Source organism: Misgurnus anguillicaudatus, chromosome 13 (genome assembly GCF_027580225.2).
Source record: "Misgurnus anguillicaudatus chromosome 13, ASM2758022v2, whole genome shotgun sequence".
Taxonomy (NCBI): Eukaryota; Metazoa; Chordata; class Actinopteri; order Cypriniformes; family Cobitidae; genus Misgurnus; species Misgurnus anguillicaudatus.
Genome location: NC_073349.2, coordinates 11,732,311 through 11,755,173, shown reverse-complemented (window position 1 = coordinate 11,755,173; position 22,863 = coordinate 11,732,311). Strand labels below are relative to the sequence as shown.

The 22,863-nt window shown below is 37.9% G+C and overlaps 1 protein-coding gene across 4 annotated transcripts in view; it reads right to left on the bottom strand.

The window, feature by feature from the left end:
- Positions 1-22,863, bottom strand: part of plxnb1a (plexin b1a) — a 132,587-nt gene that overhangs the window by 12,875 nt on the left and 96,849 nt on the right. For 2 of the 4 annotated variants that reach the window (XM_055187620.2, XM_073875015.1), the window contains exons 6-20: positions 22,064-22,164; positions 17,623-17,755; positions 16,631-16,787; positions 16,086-16,194; positions 11,107-11,215; positions 9,871-10,581; positions 8,371-8,505; positions 7,488-7,610; positions 7,294-7,387; positions 4,533-4,699; positions 3,408-3,559; positions 3,093-3,198; positions 1,688-1,824; positions 1,236-1,412; positions 808-1,036 (exon numbers count right to left, since the gene is read on the bottom strand). In XM_055187620.2, the coding sequence (XP_055043595.2) occupies positions 808-1,036; positions 1,236-1,412; positions 1,688-1,824; positions 3,093-3,198; positions 3,408-3,559; positions 4,533-4,699; positions 7,294-7,387; positions 7,488-7,610; positions 8,371-8,505; positions 9,871-10,581; positions 11,107-11,215; positions 16,086-16,194; positions 16,631-16,787; positions 17,623-17,755; positions 22,064-22,164 (2,640 nt within the window). The remainder of the gene's footprint in view (positions 1-807; positions 1,037-1,235; positions 1,413-1,687; positions 1,825-3,092; positions 3,199-3,407; positions 3,560-4,532; positions 4,700-7,293; positions 7,388-7,487; positions 7,611-8,370; positions 8,506-9,870; positions 10,582-11,106; positions 11,216-16,085; positions 16,195-16,630; positions 16,788-17,622; positions 17,756-22,063; positions 22,165-22,863) is intronic. The other 2 variants (XM_055187621.2, XM_055187622.2) reach the window with 2 other exon arrangements.

Below are 22,863 nucleotides of genomic sequence, written 5' to 3'. Positions count from 1 at the left end.
ATTGTAATCATAATGAAATGAATGAATAAAATCAGACTTTGATGCTCATTATCTCAGAATTTGATTTTGAAACTGTAGTATAATTATTATAGACTGGGTCACATATACAAATGTTTTTGTCATAATTGTGCTGCTTTTTCTCAAATATTTAGACATTTGAATCCATTTATAATTGAACTATTGTTAGTTCAGGGCTGGATGAATGAATACAATGTGGATACCTGTCTATTATTAGACAGATATATAAACAATATCCACTTCAAGTATATAGACAAAATAGTATTGAAATATTTGCCTGCAAACTTAATTTTTAGCAGTGTTACAACTAACCCCCTGCCTGTTACAATTAAACCCACCTATGGGGTAAGATGTAACGTTTGCACTTCTGTCATGTTTGGTGTAATTGTCCAAGAATGGTAAGTACTAGAAACAAACTTCAAATGTTCATTTGTAGCAGAGATGTGTGTGTTGCTTGTGTAAAAATATAATTAATCAAACTTAAATATTTTTTAAATGATTGAGCCAAAACCAAAAAGCGCTAGGTTGTGCCCCGCTCTCCCCTACAAATTTTTTATATACTTACGTATATTATGTATATGTACATAATATCTTCATGGAACATGATCTTTACTTCCTAATGATTTTTGACAAAAAAAGATAATTTTGACCCATACAATGTATTTTTGGCTATTTCTACAAATATACCCGTGCTACTCATGACTGGTTTTGTGGTTCAGGGTCACATATACAGTATTGTGGATGTAAACAGATATTATGCTTTATTAGAAGGCACAAGTATGGACTCACTTGTGTGAACTCTACCTGTTTGACGACACAAAGACTATCACGACAGTCCAGTTCAGGGACTATCCGACGCCTTCTTTTAAGAGGACCGTAGTGTACTTTATTCTCGCTTGCCAACACGCTCCTCCTCTTCCTTTGAGTCTGGGACTCTAGAGGGGTCAGGGTCACACGGATACGCGGCTCCTGTACCACATCTAGATGGTGGCCGGACACTCGAATGATTCGACCCCCACTTACATAAACACAGATAAATTAATTCAGCATGTGGGATATAATATGATCAAATAAATGTGACCCTGCCTATGAAACTTATCAAGGTTAAATATCTTTACATTACGTAGAATAATTTAATGTAAAAAACAGTAAATCACAACTATATTGCAAAAAATCTAAACTATTTCTTAAAAAGCCACAATTATTATATTTCTTACCTAAGGAAGCTTTTAGATGGAATGGCATTGGTTACATTAGGATCTGGTGTGTAGTGATAATAAACTTTCGACAGATGGCGCTGTGCTTTACCAAACCGCACGGTAACGGCACTTTCTCCAGTTCGGTTATTCCCTCCAGTCACACATTCAACACGATCGTTGTGCTGCTCAGAATAACTACACACACAAACACAGGCTTTATTAAAACACATATTGATCAATCTTAAAAAAGTCCCCAAACACGACAGATTACAATACATTCCATTGAAACTTGTAAGATTTTACTCATTGTTTTTCCCTGATCCAGAAATATTTCCCAGAAGGACAGGGGATTATTTATGACAGAATCAGCTGTAAATAACAGCAGCTGTGTGTGGTTGAGATGATATCATAATGAAATTAAGCGATGACTTCTGTCTAGCTGGAATGCAGTAGAGGACACAGTCACTCACATGTGACATGGGACTCCACCAATCAGGACGCCCATCTCGTTGGGATGGCCCGTTAGAAGGTTTCGTCCTGTGATGGTGAGCGATGTGCCGCCTGACATTGGGCCTTTCAGAGGAGACACGTCCAATAACACTGGGTCCTTGGGTTTAGAAACACAACACACACAGAAATATTACACAAAATATTCAATCATACAGAGATCTGAAAATGCACTATAAAAAACACGCTACAGAAAAAATTTATTTGACATTGTCTTTGATACACAGGTTGCATGTAATTACTACAGTAATAAACAGTAAATTATGCATAATTACATGCAACTAACCCTAAACCCAACCCAAACAGTAAGTAGGGTTATTAAGTATTATTACATGTATAGTTTTATTGTAATCGTGACACCGTAAAATAAAGTGTAACCAAAATAGTGTTCTTAATTAGTATTTTTGTTTTACTTTCCAATAAATCCCATCAGTTTTAAAAAAGTTGCCAGCCAGCGCCAACTTTTTTTTAATGATTTTTACAAAAGTTTAATGCCTTCCAGAAAATTTTCTTCTTAAAATATATACAATATATCAAATGAGACCCCTATGATTTAAAAAAAAAACAACAAAAAAACATTTCATCCTTCATTTGTTCTCTTTTAATCACCTCTCAAATATGAGTATTTTTCTTCAAAAACACAATTTTGAGCTGAGATAATAGCATTTTTGTGAAGGACTTTTGATAGAGATCAGATTCAGAGCGATCCTCAAAACTTAGGCGGACATACAGCTGTTTGCACTACGGCCATACTTCTGGGTTTTATACGTTGCGGAAGAGCACCACCTGGTGGATAATATGCATTGCGGAAAACCGGAAATACTCGTAATTGGCAGGGAAGCGTTTTCTCTTAATTGACGACTTAACTCGTCAATGGTGGGGAAAGAGTTAATAAAACATGTTTACTCACATTTACTCTTTTTTGGAAATGTACACGTATAAACTAGAGCTGTACCGATTGATAAAAGCAATTTTAACATTATCGTCCGATAGTATAAAAACAGCCAATAGTGATGGCCGATATATCCTGTCAATCAAAAGAGAACAGTTAAATGCAATGAATTTCAGCTCTGTGTATAAAAATGTAAAGAAACATCAATCAATTAATGTTTAATATTAATGGTGAATAACATTCAGAAAATGTAATCTTCAGAATTAAGTTAATATAACCACCAAACTATCAGTATTGGCAGATATCGGTCTGAATAATCGGTATCGGTTGACAAATTTAACATCGGTGCATCTCTAGTAAAAACCCTTGATTAAAAATGGACCTCTTTATGTAAATATTAACTGCATTCCTTGCATTAGGGTCATTCTTCCTAAACCGCTTATATCCCATTTTCGGCTTGTTGGATTAGCGGTTACCTGGTAACTGAAGCGCTGGGCAGATTGCCCGATTCCTCCGCCTTTAACCTCCACGGAGACATGGCCGCTTGTTTCCCTTCCGCTCGCTGTGGTCTCACAAACAATGCTAACAAGAACACAGAGAGACCTCTCATTAATCGGTGCATGGGTCAATACTCTTCACCACAATCTACAACCGAACTGCCCGAAGCCATTAATACAATACCATTAGCAATTGCTTGTAATAAACAGCATATCAACTCAATAACATCATCATCAGTTTATACCCGAGTATTGTTCTCATACGGTATAATACTGTAATAAAGCTTGAAATACCTTGAGGAGACCTCGTATCTGTCGGCTATGACTCTGCAAGGGACCCCTGCTATGGTGACAGAGTGCTGGATGTCTTCTGCTCTCTGACCCAGATTAGATCCAAAAATTGTGACCACAGTACCGCCCTCCACTGGACCAGAAAGAGGCGTAATCTACAAGAAAACAAAATTTAAGTCAAGTTTGTTCCTTAAACATTGGTTAAAACAACCACATGATGGTGACTTTGAAGTACATTGCCAGGAAATATATTTTTTATATTTAATAGTTGTATAATAGTCTGCAGTTATCCAAGTCACCAAATCTGAAATATTTAATGTTTTATTTCCTCATTTATTCTTCAAGTAGATAAAACAACTATCAAACAGACATTTAAGACAGAAAAACCAACAGCCTCGGGATAAGACAACATTAAAAGATCAAGAGCCGCTCCTTGCCCTTTAAATCTAGGTACACTGGGTCACGAGCACAGTAATTTATATTATGTTGAAAGAAAAGTGGTGGTTTAAACAAAATGTGCAATGTAACATGTATTGCAGTTTTAATACCTTAAAGGCATAGCTCACCCAAAAATTATAATGCTTCAGTAATTTAATAGAAAAACAATTTGTCAGTGAATAACGACTTAAATATCAGTCTGTTCTTCACGCAAACATATCAGGTGGCTTCAAAAGAGTTCAAAGGAAAAAGCACACAGGCCAATAGTGAAGTTTTTTTTTAATCTCAATTAAAGGGTGACAGTTAAAACATGAAACCCTCTTGTTGCATGGAAACAAACAAGCTGGACATACCGCTAACTACCTTAGATAAAAAAACAACAACGCAAACTAGAGATGCTCTTGTTTGTAAACACAAAGCTTATACACTGTCAGAAAAATGGTCCAAGCTGTCACCGGGGCAATACCCTTTTAAAAAATCCTAATATGTACCATTCATGTACAGATATTTATACATTTGGTACCAATATGTACCTCTGAGGTACTAATATGAACTCTTTAGGTGCAAAAGTGTGCTTTTTAAAAAGATACAGCCCCAGTGACAGCTAGGCACATTTTTTCTGACAGTGCAAATATTTTCTTTGAAACCTTCAGATAAAAGTTTAGCAGGCATGTAGGCATACACCCTCACCATGTGTATGTGAGGAGCAGGACAGGTCTGCTGGATGTGGTCGGAGCAGGAACTCTTGAAGACGCAGCTGGAACGAGAGCCCTCGCACCACACGCATCCATACTGCCGATTGGCCGTGTGACATCGGCTGCAGTCGGAGCGGCCCACCGAGCAGTTATACAGTTGTACTGAGGAAAACAAACAACATTTAGGGTAAAGCGAAATATCTGTTCATAAGCAATGTGCAAGTTGTTCACTTTAAATTTGTCATTGCTTTAAAAATAATGTGAAAATCATTTTCTGTCTGGATTTTCTCTTGCATACAAAACTGTACATGCTTAGGGGGCGTGCTCGCCTACGGCCAGCGTATGTTATCAATTGTTTCCAAGGGAAGCGCCATACTTTTCAAAAAGGCACGCAGGTAGTGCGTTTAGTCCAAAAAATTGGCCCTGGCATTTTGGTCCAGACTGGCCCACTGTATAGGATCACAAATCTTTGTGCAATCTTGACCACCAACTCCATATAATGATTAAGCAGAAAAGTATAAGAGCTGACACGTGACATTACAAAAATGTAAGCACTGTAAAAGGTTTAAAAAATCTGCTAATTGTCTTAGCCAGTGAGTGTGCACAATGTTTAAACTAACCATTCTGACCACCTTATGATAACACTGAGATCTGATAAATATTACAATGAAGTCGCAGTCTCACGGCAAAGCCATGAGTCCCATTACAGTGTTTGCAGAATATTTTTATCACTGATCATTTTCTGAACACCAATTCCAAACCACAGTCATTTTAATAACTAACATTCATTTTTGTATATATCTTTTCCTTTCATCATATTTTATGACCTTGCTGCCCGAATCAGGATTTCTTTTCTAATGGTCACACCTCAATTTTGCAATTTCCATGCATGGCATCTTTCCTATGAACAGAAATTTCCAAGGGTGTGTGTTAAACTTTGAAATTAGTAATATTTTTTTGATAAAAACTGTGATCAAAAGTTTGATAATATTTGATAATAATAATTCTGCCCACACTGTATTTTATTGCAGTGTAATCACTGTCATTTTGCAAACAGCCATCACTTGTGTTTTTGACTGTGTTTTATTAAGAGGATATCTAACGACAGTGTTTTAAAAGCAGTTCTGCTTACTGCAACTTCAACTCGGTTCTCAGTCGTCTTTTATTTTGACAGACACATACTGACACTGCATACTTCATAAAAAAGCCAGAAAAGTTGTGATTGGGCTAGCCAAATGTCAAATAAAAAAGAACCAATGGGCTGCTGATTAGGTGTCTCCTGTGCCGGTCTGTCTGAAAAAAAAATCTTATGCTAACTTTTTCGGAAAATGCAGTACATTGCCACCGCACCTTTTAGCGCCATTAATGAATTGCGTTACAGAAAGAAAGAAAAAAAAAGAAAGCAACAGCCCGCGATGCAGGATGTGCAAGTGTTATGGGCTGGTCAGGCAAAAATAGTGTGTATGATACTCCTCCTCTATTTCTTGTGTCAGATGCAGACCATAGATTGTAAAAAAAGATGGACGGATGACAGAAACCAGCTTCGGAAAAAAGATAATTGAAGTGTAATTAATTTGTTTAGTTGGTCTCAAGCCCCACTGAATAACATGGGGGAGGCGGGGTTTATGACCTATACTGGGACCAGTCACTGGGGGGCGATGGAGACATTTTGGCTTTACTTTTCAGGGCTTGTGTAGCACGCTTGGTCTACACTGACTGCATCTGACACAAGAAACAGAGGGGGAGGGGTGGACCCTGTTAAGAGATGATTGGGCCAGCCCAGTGTCAGTATGGAAAATGAACCAATGGACCACTGTCCCTGCTATATGGGCCGTTCGTTGGCCAATTAAAAAAATCGTTATATCGACGGGCCCCCAAGTGCGTCAGCCCACCGGGCATTTGCCCGGTATGCCAGATTACCAGTCCAGCCATTGAAATCTAAAGCAAACCTTTATAAAATTTGCACAAAAAAACCCCTAACAAATGCGAATTAGGTGCGTATTGGTAAGCTAGTAACCAACAGTAAATAAAACAAGGCACGCTTAAAAAATGATGACATAACTACATAACTGCATTTAGTTACGATTGGGCAAGTTATAAATTTACTAGCAGCGCAGCTTGTAATTGTCAAACTGAATGCTGTGCACAAAAAAAAGAAATTAAGAATGTTTGATGCAGGCACTAGCAGCAAGGGTATTACAACGATGTAGGGCCCCATAAATGAGAAAAACAAAATCAGCTGATACAGCTAGATGTTCATTCACACGGGTTTAATGTTCGCTACGTCAGAATTTATTTGGCAAATTAGTCTCCATCTCCCATTATACGCATTTACTATTTTACGTTAAAAACCACCTCAAGCGAGCATAAAAACTTTTTTGCGAATTAAGGGATTTTAATTCCAAATTTGCCGCTTCCATCACTCGTTTCATATGCGATATTTCAAAATGCGCAAAAAAAAGTGTGATGGAAACCCAGCTAATGTCACTTTTCAGTCAGTCATCCAATCACAGTGGAGGAGGGGCAGGACCAATACCACAACAACCAACCATTGCATCGTACAACTGATAAACAAAACCGAAGTATCAAAGCAACCAAAGTGCTTAGCTGAAGCAGGGCTAGCAAACGGCCACAGTTGGTGTCCGCCTGGCGTTTTTGGTGTATACGCCCCCTTAGTGTGTCAATGTGAATGCTGTAACCTGTTAACCGAAAATAAGCCCCTGTGTAAAACCAGTCATAAACAAGGTGTGACATACCATGTAGTTTTTCTGGGTAGTCTATTTGAAAAGAGTCTCTTCTCCTAACTGAGACCGTGGACACGTATTCCTCCATGTTAGCCGAATAGGAGTACTGTGAAAAAAATATTTCTCAGTAGTGCATAATAAGTCTTTAATAACCTAAAAAAAAATGTTATATGTGATACAAAAACTTTCCGGTCATGCTGGCAGACCTTGTGTTGCTGGCAGGTGATAAAGAAGAGAGATGGCTGGGCATCATCGACTTCCACGAAAGCGTCCACCACCACAGTTTGGCCCTCAATTATTAGCACACACTGGTAATCCAGATCTTTATCCTTAAAGAAACACACACAACCATTGAGATCTATATCTGTACTCTCTTTACAAAGATGTTTATCAAACAAATAAGTAACAAACTTAATAATCAAGCCTCAGCGTCAGATGGTTTTAATACCTAAAATGGCAATGGAGTTGTTTATAGGAATAGTTCATCCAAATATACAAATTCCCAAATAATTTACTCACTCTCATGCCATAATGTTGAGTTCATTGGTTGTTGTGTGCTGATGTTTATTTTGGTATGGATAAGTGACGCATGGATCGCTAAATAAACTCAAAATAATTAATTATTTTTCTCACAAATGTTACCGTTTCTCTAGTGGACAAAACTGCAGTCATTTGGATTACTTTAATAAAGGATGTGCTTTTTGGTGCCATGTTGACACCCACATACAGTATGACATAGATAAAATAACAGCAATGTAATATAAAAGTATCTGTATTCAAATGAAAGACATTTGGGATGGCATGAGGGTGTGTCAATTCTAAAAAAAATTTTAGATTTATGTGAATGACTCTTTGTGAATCACCAGCTTTAATCTGATTGGCTGCCTGCAGAGCTATTTGAAAGTCAAAGGTGCATGCTTATATCAGCCTGCTGGGAAATTCGAGTGGCTACATGTTATCACACTGCCACAATGACTTTTGTCTGAGAGTACTTCCTGTCAAAATGGGCGGTCCACAGTTGCCACAGTCAAAGGTCTGGCTGAGCGAGACCTATTTCATGTCCCAACAGGCCTCTGTGTGATGCATTACCTGGTAAAGGTGTAGGTTGCGACCGACTAGAGTAATCTTGCTCGCAACGTTGACAGGAAGAAGCGAGCTGCCCTGAACGCTCTCCAAACACGGGCATGCGTGAGCACCTCCGCTTATTGTTAAGCTCTCTTCTCCCTGATCACAAATAGACAGCACACTTTATTCATTACGTAACAAAACGGCATACTGAATGTGAATGCACTTTATACATGCTTAGCTGAACTACAACACAATGCAATGCAATGCGATGAAAAGCAACAAGAACAAAAATACAAATGGGGAAATGAAGCAGGGTTAAATTAACGTTTTAGGTTCTTTCACTTGTTGATTTATAATGGTTTATAAGTTGCTTGGCGAGGTTGGATCTTATGGGCAATATAACTTATTACATGATTACGTCAATTCCCAAAAAAAATTCCTCTGCAAATAATTGCAATTTTATGTGAAAAAAAAAACACAGATGGCGATAAAGACGCAAAATTTACGAAATTGCGACTTTATATGCGTCTTTAGCGACCCATATCTAAACTTCCTCACTTCTTATACTGTTCTTATACTTAAAAGGGACACTCCACTTTTTTTGAAAATATGCTCATTTTCTAGCTCCCCTTGAGTTAAACATTTGATTTTTACCGTTTTGGAATCCATTCAGCTGATCTCCGGGTCTGGCGATACCACTTTTAGCATAGCTTAGCATAATCCATTGAATCTGATTAGACCATTAGCGTTGCGATAATTTTCCTATTTAAAACTTGACTCTTGTAGTTACATCATGTACTAAGACAGACGGAAAATTAAAAGTTGCAATTTTCTAGGCAGCTATGGCTAGGAACTATACTCTCATTTTGGCGTAATAATCAAGGACTTTGCTGCCGTAACATAACTGCAGCAGGCGTAGTGATATTATGCAGCGCCTCAAAATAGTCCCCTGCTATTGAAAGTAAACAAGAGGACTATTTTCGGGCAGGGCGTAATATCACTACGCCTGCTGAGGCATGGTCAATATCCAAACTCTTTGGTTTTTTTTAGCGCGATGCTAATGGTCTAATCAGATTCAATGGATTGTGCTAAGCTATGCTAAAAGTGCTACCGCCATACCCGGAGATCGGCTGAATGGATTCTAAAATGGTAAAAATCAAATGTTTAACTCTAGGGGAGCTGGAAAATTAGTATATTTAAAAAAAAAAAAGGTAATAGTTAACAGTTATAAAATGCTTAAATAAAGTTTATGTCGTTACATTTTGACATTTTATTTGGCATAAAACAGATGCCAAAAAATATACAAAATTAAAATTATGCACTCATGACATTCTAGGTCTCTTAAGACCTGAGATATGCATCTGAGAATTAAAATATCACGTTTAATCTTAAAATAGTATCTTAATAATAATTAATTTATTACATCATTCCTTATTTGTAATTCACGCATTAACTACATTCATCCTCCAGGCTTCTGCAGCACAACCTGTGAGCAGAGCTCATCCGAGGAACCAGACTCACCAAGAGAAAAAGGTCAGCTGAGTCGGACTGGTAGTCCATGTCTGAAGAAATGGGGAAATCGGACGAATCAAGGCCCGCCTCACCATCACCAGAGGGGGCGTTAGCGGACGACACCGAGACACCCGTGTCTATGAGGGCATCTATATCCAATTCTGCCTGCGACAGGGTCACCACTTCAGAGGCAGACGTGGGCAGTACTTCACTCAACATTCCCATAGTCACCACTTCTCCGGCTCTCAAAGTGGGTAAGGTCAATTCGACAGCGTCTTCATGCAACGCATCAACCGTAAGCCCTTCGTGCAGTCGGGGGGTAGGCGTCGACACCACACCTACCTGCACCCTGTCCTCAACCCAAGAGACGTTTGGCGAGAGTGTTTGTGCCCCTGTGGTCGTATCGATCGACTCTGCAGTGGTAGCGGATTGGTGCGAAGAAGCAGTTGTTGCGTGGTTGGGGGTAGTGGGCGGGTCGGTGAGCGGAGTTGTGGTTTCCAAAGGCGTGGTGGGGGCGGCGGTTGGCTCTGGAGTAGTGGGAGGGGTCATGGAAGGGGTTGTTGTTACAACGTCTTCGGTTGTTATGGCAACCTCAGTGGTCGGGAGGGTTGTGGTCGGGAGGGTTGTGGTCGGAAGGGTTGTCGTAGAGGGTGTCGAGGTTGTAACCGTGTTCGTATCAACGTCTTTAACCATTCGAGGTGTAGATGTGGGGAGTGTAAACTTGTGTTTGGACGGACAGAGGAGGGGGGAAGAAAACGAAAGGATAAATGAAATAAACAGCAACTGAAATAAACGAATGCAAACTTAAAATTATAAACAATAATGCTGACGTAAATATATAAGGAAAAGCACAAGCAAGCAAACCAAAAATGACTATTTAAAGCAATAATGAAACATGAAAACAGAGTGAGGTCCAACAATCTGAGATCACATTAAAAACCTACAATTCAAATTATTTATTTAGTGAAACGATAATACTTTAATTACATTTATGCATTTGGCAGATGCTTTTATCCAAAGTGACTTACAGTGCATTCAAGCTATACATTTCATCAGTATGTGCTCCCTGGGAATCAAACCCATGACCTTTGGTCTGCTAATGCAATTCTTTACCAATTGAGCCACAGGAAATCACCGTATTAAATTGCAAAAATGCAAAACAAAAGCAGTGCCTAGTGATCTTAGATTTTGGACGCCACCTCACAGCACATTTAACTTAATATATTTAAAAAACTTCCATCTTACATGCTGGTTATAGATGATCGCACCGCGGTCACACGTGGATCTGTGAGTGCAGACGTGCTGGTGGATGCACCAGTTACACTGCCAGTGGCTGCTAACACAACCACTACACCTAAAAAAAAGAGGCAAAGAAAAGACAGTTTAGACCTTTGATCCTCAAGAGCACTGATTGGATAAATGAGATCCATCTACACCCAATTAAGCTGGAAGCAGTGGAGTGAAGACAGAAAAACAGCCCTGCATCCAAAATAGCTGAGCTCTAGAATTACACACGACTCCCCTAAACTCATCAAACGACAGAGAGCTGAGTTTACAGCTTTCCCACATCACAAATCAAACCGGTGTGAGGGAGAGCCGCCCCGTCAGTGCCTGTCTGCAGGGGTTTGTGGGTAAAGGAGGATGATCTGTGCGGAGGATCGCGGGGACGGTGGAATGCAGGACACAGCTGTTAAGTCATTAGATGCGTGTTACTGAGGTCTGGAGATAGAGACAGCTGTCCTGCCCCTCTCACGCCTCCGGGACACACTTGAACCAATGACGGCCTCCTAGTGATGGATGTTTTAATACTACTGCTTTTGGGCGCTAAATGATTTTGTCAAGATTTTACTCAATTGGGACCACATTAAGTTTAGTGGAATATGGTGTATTGCTACAGTAGCACTGCGAGATAGTAAAAGACAGCATTATGTGGTACAGCATGCCATACTGTTTTATACTATAGTATAGGGTAGCAAAGCATGGTATGGAACTGTGTATACAATAAAGTATGATGTAGCATAGAGCAGTATAGTAAAGTGTAGTACATTATAAAATACAGTACAGTATAGTGCATAGCACAGTAATTACGCATTTGGTCAATATTGAATTAATGGTTGAAATAGGCTTTGTGAGATCTGTTGTGTCTTGTGACAAAGTCTCCTGGTTCAATTTTGTCCCATTTCAGACAAACGCATGTGCCAAAATTGCAGTAACATGTTTGACTGGCTGGTGTAAAAAACTTTAAGGGCATTTTTCTCGGTTTCAGTGTTTACGTAGTTACTGCAGTTAGCCTTTGTAGGGCAGTATTGTATACTATACTATAGCATGGTGTTGTACATAATAAAAATTGGGTATTATGGTATTATTTAGTATATAGCATGGTATAGTATAGCAGGGCATAAAATAGTATAATATGGTGTAGCATATAACACAGTGTTGTATAGCAATGTACAGTATAGTATAGTTTGGTATAGCATGGTATAGTACAGGGGTCTCCAACTACTTTTCTTCGGGGGCCAGATTTTAAAATTGTAAATATGACGCGGGCCAAACTTTTACCCCTATTTTTACTTTTGATATATTTTTTACTTTTACCATATATGTGTGTGTGTTGTTGTCGTGTTTGTTACTTTTGTTGTAGTATATTTGAAAAAAAACAAACATATTAAAAACATGCATTTTCAAAAAAAAATTGAAATTTAAAAACCTTTTTATTACTGAAAACTCATATTTTCTTTATTAATATTTAAAAACAATTGCAGTTTAACATGTAACACTCCTAAACATATTTTGTTTATAACTGTTTACTTTCATTAATTGTAACATGTCAACTACTCACAACATATAGCCAGCCTTCTCCTAATGACTAAAATTGCACTACATGTTTTCTTTTTTAATATTTTATAGATAAACAGCCTTTCCATTGTACATTACATACAGATATAACTGTCGGGAGTTCGCCCCCTAGTGGCGTAATGATAATGTAGTTTAATCGTAAATCTGTCATGGGAGAGAACCTTTAATCTACGAAAATATGTATAGTTAATAATTTACTTACCAGTAATTAAAGTATTCAAGTGTTACTTATAAAGTAAAACAAAAAAATAATTAATAATTTTAACTTTGCACAGTTTTGATTGGAACACACTGAAATACATCACTTCCGGTCGCCGCGTCAAGTTTATTTTCTTTAATGCATCCAAAGCTCGAATTGGATCAGATAATTACACACCCGCAGATGGTTGGCACCACACACAGCCCCTTTCAGTGTTGCCTTGTACAGTGGTAAGGTAAAAGTAATCACGCTGAATTTAAATCAGACTATAGTCGTTTCTCAATAAGGCTGCAGCCTCCGGAGGTCGCATTTCCAGGCTGCATACGTCATTAAGTCTTATTTCAGAATTTTAACAATTATAAAGTTGACTATTATTCTTAGTTAATCGTAAATTGTTGTAATATGCTTATGATTTGTGAATGTAATGCTCAGTTAACTTAATCTTGATGACGTATGCAGTCTGCATATGCGACCTCCGGAGGCTGCAGCCTTCCGATTGAGAAACGGCCAAAGGTGACCGGCGGGCCGGATAAAGATGATTGGCGGGCCGCACTTGGCCCGCGGGCCGCCAGTTGACTAGCCCTGGTATAGTATATCAAAAATATAAAATAGTATGATATGGCTTAGTATATAAGACAGTATAGTATAGCAAGGTATAGTATATAGTATGGTATGGTATAGCGTGGTGTAAAATAGCATAATATGGTTTAGTATATAACACGGTATTGTGCAGCAAGGTATAATATAGTATTGTTTAGTATAGCATTCCATAAAATAGTATGATATGGCTTAGCATATAAGACAGTACAGTATAGCAAGGTATAGTATAGTATGGTACAGTATAGCGTAGCGTAAAATGGTTTAGTATATAACACAGTATAGTACAGCAAGGTGTATAGTATGGCATAAAATAGTATGATATGGCTTAGTATATAAGACAGTATAGTATAGCAAGGTATAGTATAGAGTGGCGTAAAATAGTATAATATGGTTTAGTATATAACACGGTATAGTGCAGCAAGGAATAATATAGTATTGTTTAGTGTAGCATTTTATGAAATAGTATGATATGGCTTAGCATATAAGACAGTATAGTATAGCAAGGTATAGTATAGTATGGTACAGTATAGCGTAGCGTAAAATGGTTTAGTATATAACACAGTATAGTACAGCAAGGTGTATAGTATGGCATAAAATAGTATGATATGGCTTAGTATATAAGACAGTATAGTATAGCAAGGTATAGTATAGCGTGGCGTAAAATAGTATAATATGGTTTAGTATATAACACGGTATAGTGCAGCAATGTATACTAAGTATTGTTTAGTATAGCATTTTATGAAATAGTATGATATGGCTTAGCATTTGCGACAGTATAGTATAGTAGCAAGGTTTAGTAGAGCATATAGTATGGTACAGTATAGCGTAGCGTAAAATGGTTTAGTATATAACACAGTATAGTACAGCAAGGTATAGTATAGTATGGCATAAAATAGTATGATATGGCTTAGTATAAAAGACAGTATAGTATAGCAAGGTATAGTATATAGTATGGTATGGTATAGTGTAGCGTAAAATAGTATAATACGGTTTAGTATATAACATGGTATATTGCAGCAAGGTATAATATAGTATTGTTTAGTATAGCATTCCATGAAATAGTATGATATGGCTTAGCATATAAGACAGTATAGTATAGCAAGGTATAGTATGGTATGGTACAGTATAGCATAGCGTAAAATTGTTTAGTATATAACACAGTACAGTACAGCAAGTTATAGTATAGTATGGCATAAAATAGTATGATATGGCTTGTATATAAGACAGTATAGTATAGCAAGGTATAGTATATAGTATGGTATGGTATAGTGTGGCGTAAAATAGTATAATACAGTTTAGTATATAACATGGTATAGTGCAGCAAGGTATAATATAGTATTGTTTAGTATAGCATTCCATGAAATAGTTTGATATGGCTTAGCATATAAGACAGTATAGTATAGCAAGGTATAGTATAGTATGGTACAGTATAGCATAGCGTAAAATGGTTTAGTATATAACACAGTATAGTACAGCAAGGTATAGTATAGTATGGCATAAAATAGTATGATATGGCTTGTATATAAGACAGTATAGTATAGCAAGGTATAGTATGGTATGTTACAGTATAACATAGCGTAAAATTGTTTAGTATATAACACAGTACAGTACAGCAAGGTATAGTATAGTATGGCATAAAATAGTATGATATGGCTTGTATATAAGACAGTATAGTATAGCAAGGTATAGTATAGTATGGAACAGTATAGCGTAGCTTAAAATGGTTTAGTATATAACACAATATAGTACAGCAAGGTATAGTATAGTATGGCATAAAATAGTATGATATGGCTTGTATATAAGACAGTATAGTATAGCAAGGTATAGTATAGTATGGAACAGTATAGGGTAGCGTAATATGGTTTAGTATATAACACAGTATAGTACAGCAAGGTTTAGTATAGTATGGCATAAAATAGTATGATATGGCTAAGTTTATAAGACAGTATTGTATTGTTTAGTATATGTTTTGGTATAATATAGTGTAGCATAAAATGGTCTAGTATATAACGCAGTTCAGCAAAGTATAGTATAGTATTGTTTAGTATATAGTATGCTTATATAGCGTAAAATATTATAAAATGGTTTAGTATATAATGCAGTATAGTAAAGTAGGGTATAGTATAATATAGGTTAGTACTTAGCATGGTATAGTATAACGTTGCCTAAAATAGTGAAACATGGTTTAGTATATAACACAGTATAGTATAGCAAGGTATTGTTTAATATATAGCATGGTATAGAGCATAGTATAGCATAGCAGGATACGGTGTAGTATAGTATAATATAAGTATACAGAGGCGCATAGCAAAAATATCATGGCATGGTATAGTATACTGTAGTATTGTGTGTACAGAATAGCGTACTATCGTGTAGTATAGTATGATGGTATGGTACACTATCAAACTCTTTTGTTTTTTTATATCTATTTAGTTAAGGGCTGATTGTTTTAACTCAAATGAATTTAGGTAAAAAAAACATGGGTAGATTCACAAAATGTATTCATTCAGTGCATTCATTTTGCAAGATCTTGACTCGAGTGACATTAACACACACAGGAGTGACTTACGGCATGCTGCCAGACAGCTGCTGCACCACTGAGCAATCATAGAAGGTGAAGTCTGAGACGACTACAGTGACTCTCCTGAAGCGAAGGGACAGTCGGACACGTACACAATCTGTCAGAAAGAACATACACTTTACATGATGAGTCTTGCTCAATACTTTATAAATACCAGACATAACATTATAAAAAATGTCCACCAAGTTATACACAAAACACAGCACTTATTTCAACTTAATCATGTCATGTATAATCATCCACATTTTAGTACTTTGCTTCCATGGGTATATATTAGTGCGGAAAGCCAAAAGAGGAAGTAATTGAAACCGGAATACGACCATTACGGAATTCCACAGCGATCAGTGTGATGTAAGCTGGTCACTTCTCAATCAACAAGTTGATTTTCTATAATTGGCTTCCACACAACATGACACGACGTCAAAATCATGTCCTCATCACAATTCCATGTTACTTATTAACATCTCAGTCTGTTTAATTTTTAATTTACAATAGATCCTAACAGATGTTGTTAGCAGGTGTCGGAGTCGTACCTTCTCCCTGTGGTATAGGTGGAAGTCTGTGGGTCTCGGGTGTAGCGCAGGTGACTGTGGTCCCCTGGAGAGAGGCAGCCGTCTCTGTGTCTTCAAAAAAACAGGAGTACGTGTCACCCTCTGACAGGCTCGGCAAACCCGGGACATCCACAGCAATCTGAACAGACACACAAAGGAAACAAATTAGCTATGGGTGTTGCTGCATCTCAGTCAGTAGACCATTGCGTTAGCAGCATAAAAGGTCATGGGTTCAATCCCAGACATTGATAAAATGTATAGCTTGTAATGCACGCTTTCACTTTTCACAAAGGTTGAATACAAATGTAAACTATTGCTGATATCAGGGGACATGGCACTGCATGAGACTACACATCATACACTTTGTATAGCCACCACATGACTTAAATGTTACACGTGTTAATATGAGAACTAAACTGCTGTGTGAAATATTGTACATGACACAATTATCCACAAATTACTGCTTTTGTAGAGCAAACTCCACACATAGAAATTACACCAGTAATGCATAATAATAGGTTAATCTGTCTTAAATAATAGCCCTACTATTAAAAAGATGACATGGATAACCACAATTTTTTACAAGCTGGGGGACAAAAGTATTTACAGTATGTAATCATCAGAATCACATAAAACTATTTTAAGCTTAACTTGTATTAAATCAAGGATAATCCTCTATTTGGTTTTCACATAAGCATTAAAGACCCGCAAAAGTTCCCATAAATGTACATCTTTGTTTTACGCATTGATGTAATTTTCACTGAAACAATAAGTTTGTATTATATTATAAGATTATATTGCATGTCTCCTCCCCCTTTCCAAATAGCCAATAGCATTTGCTTTACCTTGTAGACTGGAATGTGATAAAAAAAGTGAAGAATGATGTCATAAATTTTAATTTCATGGGAGCTTTACATGCGTCCTCTTTAAAAGGGAGTGCAGTGGCAGTACAGTGATTTCTGACTGAGTTTCACCTGTTTTTGTTCTCCCAGGCTGGCGTTATATTGGCTCAATGACTCCACTTTCAAGCACTGCTGCTGGTCATCAAAACTCCACAGCCAATGACCTGCCACTGAACCCAACCTACAGTCTGACTGCATCCCACACCTGACAGGAAAGAAAGGATATAAGCGAGATGTGTCACACATTAACTTGTTACAAATAAATAACATTCACCCTTATTTAGTGTGATTAATCGCATACAAAGTAAAAATTTGTGTTTGCTAATATATGTGTGTGTACTGAGTGTAACTATTATGTATTTATAAACACACACACACAGATAAATTTAAAAAAATTACATATTTTTTATTTATTTACATATAACATATATAAAAATATAAATAAATATTTATATACACATCTAAATGTTTCTTAATACAAACATGAATTTTGTATTAACTTGTATGAACTTTTATTTGTATGCGATTAGTCGCGATTAATTGTTTGACAGCCCCTAAATTTAATAAATGTCTTCTAAAGTGATATAATACATTTGTTATGTATTTGTCATATTTTGACCTACCATAACAACCCATTGTGGTCATTTGGATTACTTTAAAGTGACACCATGTAATTTTTCAACCTTCATAATAAATTTTCAAGACCCTTGTGATAGTACATCGACTTTAAATAGGTTGAATGACATGTCTACCATAGCCTGACGGGGTCTGTATCACTTTTACTCGTATTTTAAAACTTAGGGTTTCTGGTAGTAACCAGAGCACAAAAAAAACTACAAAATTCGACTGCTTTACGGCATACGTCACTTCCTCCACACAATTTGTTTTTAACGTGAATTTTGCTGGAGGCTACTTAAAGGGAAATTCCGCCTTGAAATAGGGATGCACCGAATCCAGGATTCGGTTTCGGATTCGGCCGAATACTGGGCTTTTTGGCGGGGTTCGGGTTCGGCCGAATCCTAGATTTTTTTTCCACCGAACCGAACCCTAGGCTTGCGCTACGCTGGTCGACGTCATGCAGCCGTTGATTACACACATCGGGTGCTGACGTGGAGATGAGCTTTTTCTTTCGGTCAGCTGGACACACCAAAACTTTTAAACACGGCTGAAAACGCCTTGAGGACCCCAAATGCCAGCTGTTTTTCAGCCGAGCGCTTGGTAGCTGTGATGCTTCAGCTGTGAGCCGGTTGGTTGCTGTGGTAATGTCCTGCCCCTCCTCCACTGTAATTGGACGGCCGTGTGAAGACTGACATTGACGAGCGGAGCTTCTCACTCAAAGTTAAATATAGTTTTCAGTGCGGAGCTGCTTGCTTATTGGAAAAACGAGCGTGTCGCAACGCATCGCTTTCATTATGCATAGGCTTATGGTAATTGTCAAAATAGTTTTTCCAACTTGTCATCCTGGCATAATGTACAGTTAAAATTAAATAAAATGAAAAATACACTGCTGTGGACGTTTTTTACTTCATTAATGTGTTTTACTGTGTTGGAATAAGGATGCGAGTAGGATTCGGTATTCGGTTTCGGATTCGGCCGAATCTTAAACGGTGGATTCGGGATTCGGCCGAACCTAAAAAATCTGGATTCGGTGCATCCCTACCTTGAAATGATCCTAGGGTTAATAACAAACGTGTACCGAGTTCGACCGTTCACTGGAGTTTGTTTTCATGCTAGTCTAACGTGACCAGTGTTATTGCTAAACGCAAATTAGCATGTTATGGTAGCCTTCGGGGCATCAGTGCATTAAAAACGAAATCGCTATGTCTATACTACTAATAATGCTCAAAATAACCCCACACTTACACTGTAGCACAATGAGGGTCTCTATATGTAAACCGAAGCATTGAGAACTTTGCAAGTGTACAGGCAGTTTATTAAAAAGAAACATTTACCGTTCACGTCTGGATCACATATCCATGCGGGCGCCATCTTGGGAAAACTGAACTCTCGCGTGAAAGCACAACACCTGTTCAGGGCAACAACGTTTCACGCGAGAGTTTAGTTTTCCCAAGATGGCGCCCGCATGCATATGTGATCCAGACGTGAACGGTAAATGTTTCTTTTTAATAAACTGCCTGTACACTTGCAAAGTTCTCAATGCTTCGGTTTACATATAGAGACCCTCATTGTGCTGCGGTGTAGGTGTGGGGTTATTTTGAGCATTGTTGGTAGTGTGGACATGGCGATTTCGTTTTTGGTGCGCTGGTGCCCCGAAGGCTGCCATGGCATGCTAGTTTGCGTTTAGCAATAACACTGGTCACGTTAGACTAGCATGAAAACAAACTCCAGTGAACGGTCGAACTCGGTACACGTTTGTTATTAACCCTAGGATCATTTCAAGGCGGAATTTCCCTTTAAGGAGTGTAGATAGCAGTTTCTATTATGTGACTCTGTGGCACAGTCTTTAGTGTCACGGACCTATGACACGGGCGACCCGGGTTCGATTCCCCTTTAAGGCAATTTTTTATATAAACTGTTGATTCATACATAAATGCGATGTTCTTTATAAATTACGGCGATTATATTGCATATAGTTCCCTGTATTCAGATGCTGTGTTCACGTATTTACCTTTTTTTTTTACTGTGTCTATGATATTTACATTACAATCCAGGATGCTATAGCACTCAAACTTGCTCACAGTGTAAAACCAAACCCTATTCATTCACCAATCAGATCCGAGCGTTTCTCTCTTCTCTCTTCCTCATTTGCTGCGTTCCGCTGTCACTCGCGTGACGTATTACAAAGCGGCAGACATAAACGCATCGGTTTACTTAGATTTGGAGCGATTTTCACACAAAAAAGAGGAATAACGAGCGCCATTGCGGAAAATCCTGGTGGCGAGGGAGAGAGAGACGATGCAACAATATTTGTTTGGAAAAAGGCAAGGAAATACTTCTGGTCGTTTCTGAATTGGAAGACTGCAGCCTCCGGAGGTCAAATATGCAGGCTGCATACGTCATCAAGGTTTATTAAGGTAAACTGAGCATTACATTCGCAAGTCATAAGCATACTGCAACAATTTACGATTAACTAAGTATAATAGTCCACTTTGTAATTGTTAATATTGTGAAATAAGACAGTCTTGATGACGTATACAGCTTAGAAATACAACATCCGGAGGCTGCAACCTTCAGATTGAGAAATGGCTTCTGCCACGACGAGTTCCTCATCAGAAAGTTGTAACATGACTGCGTTTCTCCCTGTTGTCTCAAAATGTTGATCGTTTAGCATTTTAAATGTTTAGTTTTTAGTTTAGTTTTAAGGTTGGCCAGTTCCTTTCCTTTGCGACAGTGCTGCGGCGCTTGTGGGCTCTAGGGGCGCTAGAAGTGAAAAATACGTGTCTAGCACCCCCTAGTGGCCAAAAAGTTTCATGGTGTCCCTTTAATGATGGATGGATGGATGGTATTTTGGGTGTATAAGACGATAACATGACAGCATTTATATATAAAATTGTTTGTGTTCAGCTTAAGAAAGGAAGTCACATGCATCCAGGATGGCACAAGGGTGACTAAATTATGAGACTTTTCGGTAACACTTTACTTAAATGGTTGTTCATAAGACTGACATGACAACTTCATAATCATGACATGACCATGAAGACGTTTTATGCACATTTACGACAACTGTCATTAACGGTACATTCACACGGGGCGTAAGCGTTAACGCTTCCTATTCACTTTTAATGGGTGATGTCATGCATTGCCGAACTAAATTGTGGATCCGTCACTGCCGTTGCTCGCGGCAGAAGTTGAACATTTCTCAACTTTTGAAGTGGCAACGCGTGCGTCAACCAATCAGATCGCCTTATTCAAATAACCTAGGCAGAGCCAGCCAATTACGTTTATGGAAGACCTGAGCATGTGTTGTGGCCACTGTGATTTGCTGTTGGCCACTCTTCGGGCAAGCCTTCCATCAAGCGTTAACGCTTTTGCCCCATGTGAATGTACCGCAAGTGTCGTTTGTTCAACTATGTCATTTTTAATGCAAAGATGACAATGTTTGAGATGTCTTTTTATGACAACTTTACATTAACCAATACATCATAACTTGTCATGACCTAGACAACATGACCACTTTTTACCAGCGATACAAATATAATCTGTCATTTAAATGTCATTAAGTGTTAATACTCTGTCAAATTGTTTTATAATGACGTCATGAATATTCTTCAGTTCACAATGTTTTTTTTAACTTTCCTCCAGGTGTTTTACAAATAAAATCGAATAATACAATAATAATAATTAAATTGATAAAATTATTTTATTGCATTTGGAGACTGATTCACCTAAAATTAAATGAAAACAGTACAATAATGTTTTATTGTGTCGTGTCATGATTATGAACGTGTCATGTCAGTCTTATAAACATCAATTCGAGTAAAGTGTTACTGACTTTTCCAATTTGGATGAACTAATCCTTTAATGAAAAATGCGAAAAAGTAATGCAACTTACCGGCCATCAAGAACACACCAACCACAGTATGGGTCCTTCACTGCCAGACAGGAAGTACAATCAGTGTGTTTTTCACACTCTGCTACAGGCCTCTTTTCCACCTGAACACACAACACACATTCACATAGGGACCAACATGTGACCCAGATATACACTCACCTAAAGGATTATTAGGAACACCATACTAATACTGCGTTTGACCCCCTTTCGCCTTCAGAACTGCCTTAATTCTACATGGCATTGATTTAACAAGCTGCTGAAAGCATTCTTTAGAAATGTTGGCTCATACTGATAGGATAGCATCTTGCAGTTGATGGAGATTTGTGGGATGCACATCCAGGGCACGAAGCTCCCATTCCACCACATCCCAAAGATGCTCTATTGGGTTGAGATCTGGTGACTGTGAGGGCCATTTTAGTACAGTGAACTCATTGTCATGTTCAAGAAACCAATTTGAAATGATTCGAGCTTTGTGACATAGTGCATTATCCTGCTGGAAGTAGCCATCAGAGGATGGGTACATGGTCATCATAAAGGGATGGACATGGTCAGAAACAATGCTCAGGTATGCCGTGGCATTTAAACGATGCTCAATTGGCACTAAGGGGCCTAAAGTGTGCCAAGAAAACATCCCTCACACTATTACACCATTGCATTAATGAGAAATTGAACAGGTGTTCCTAATAATCCTTTAGGTGAGTGTACATCCCTATGGTTGAGCGTAAATCTATAAACATGTAATCATAATGAGTAATACTAAATATGCAATAGTGTGTGCGTGTTTTCATTAATGCACTTAC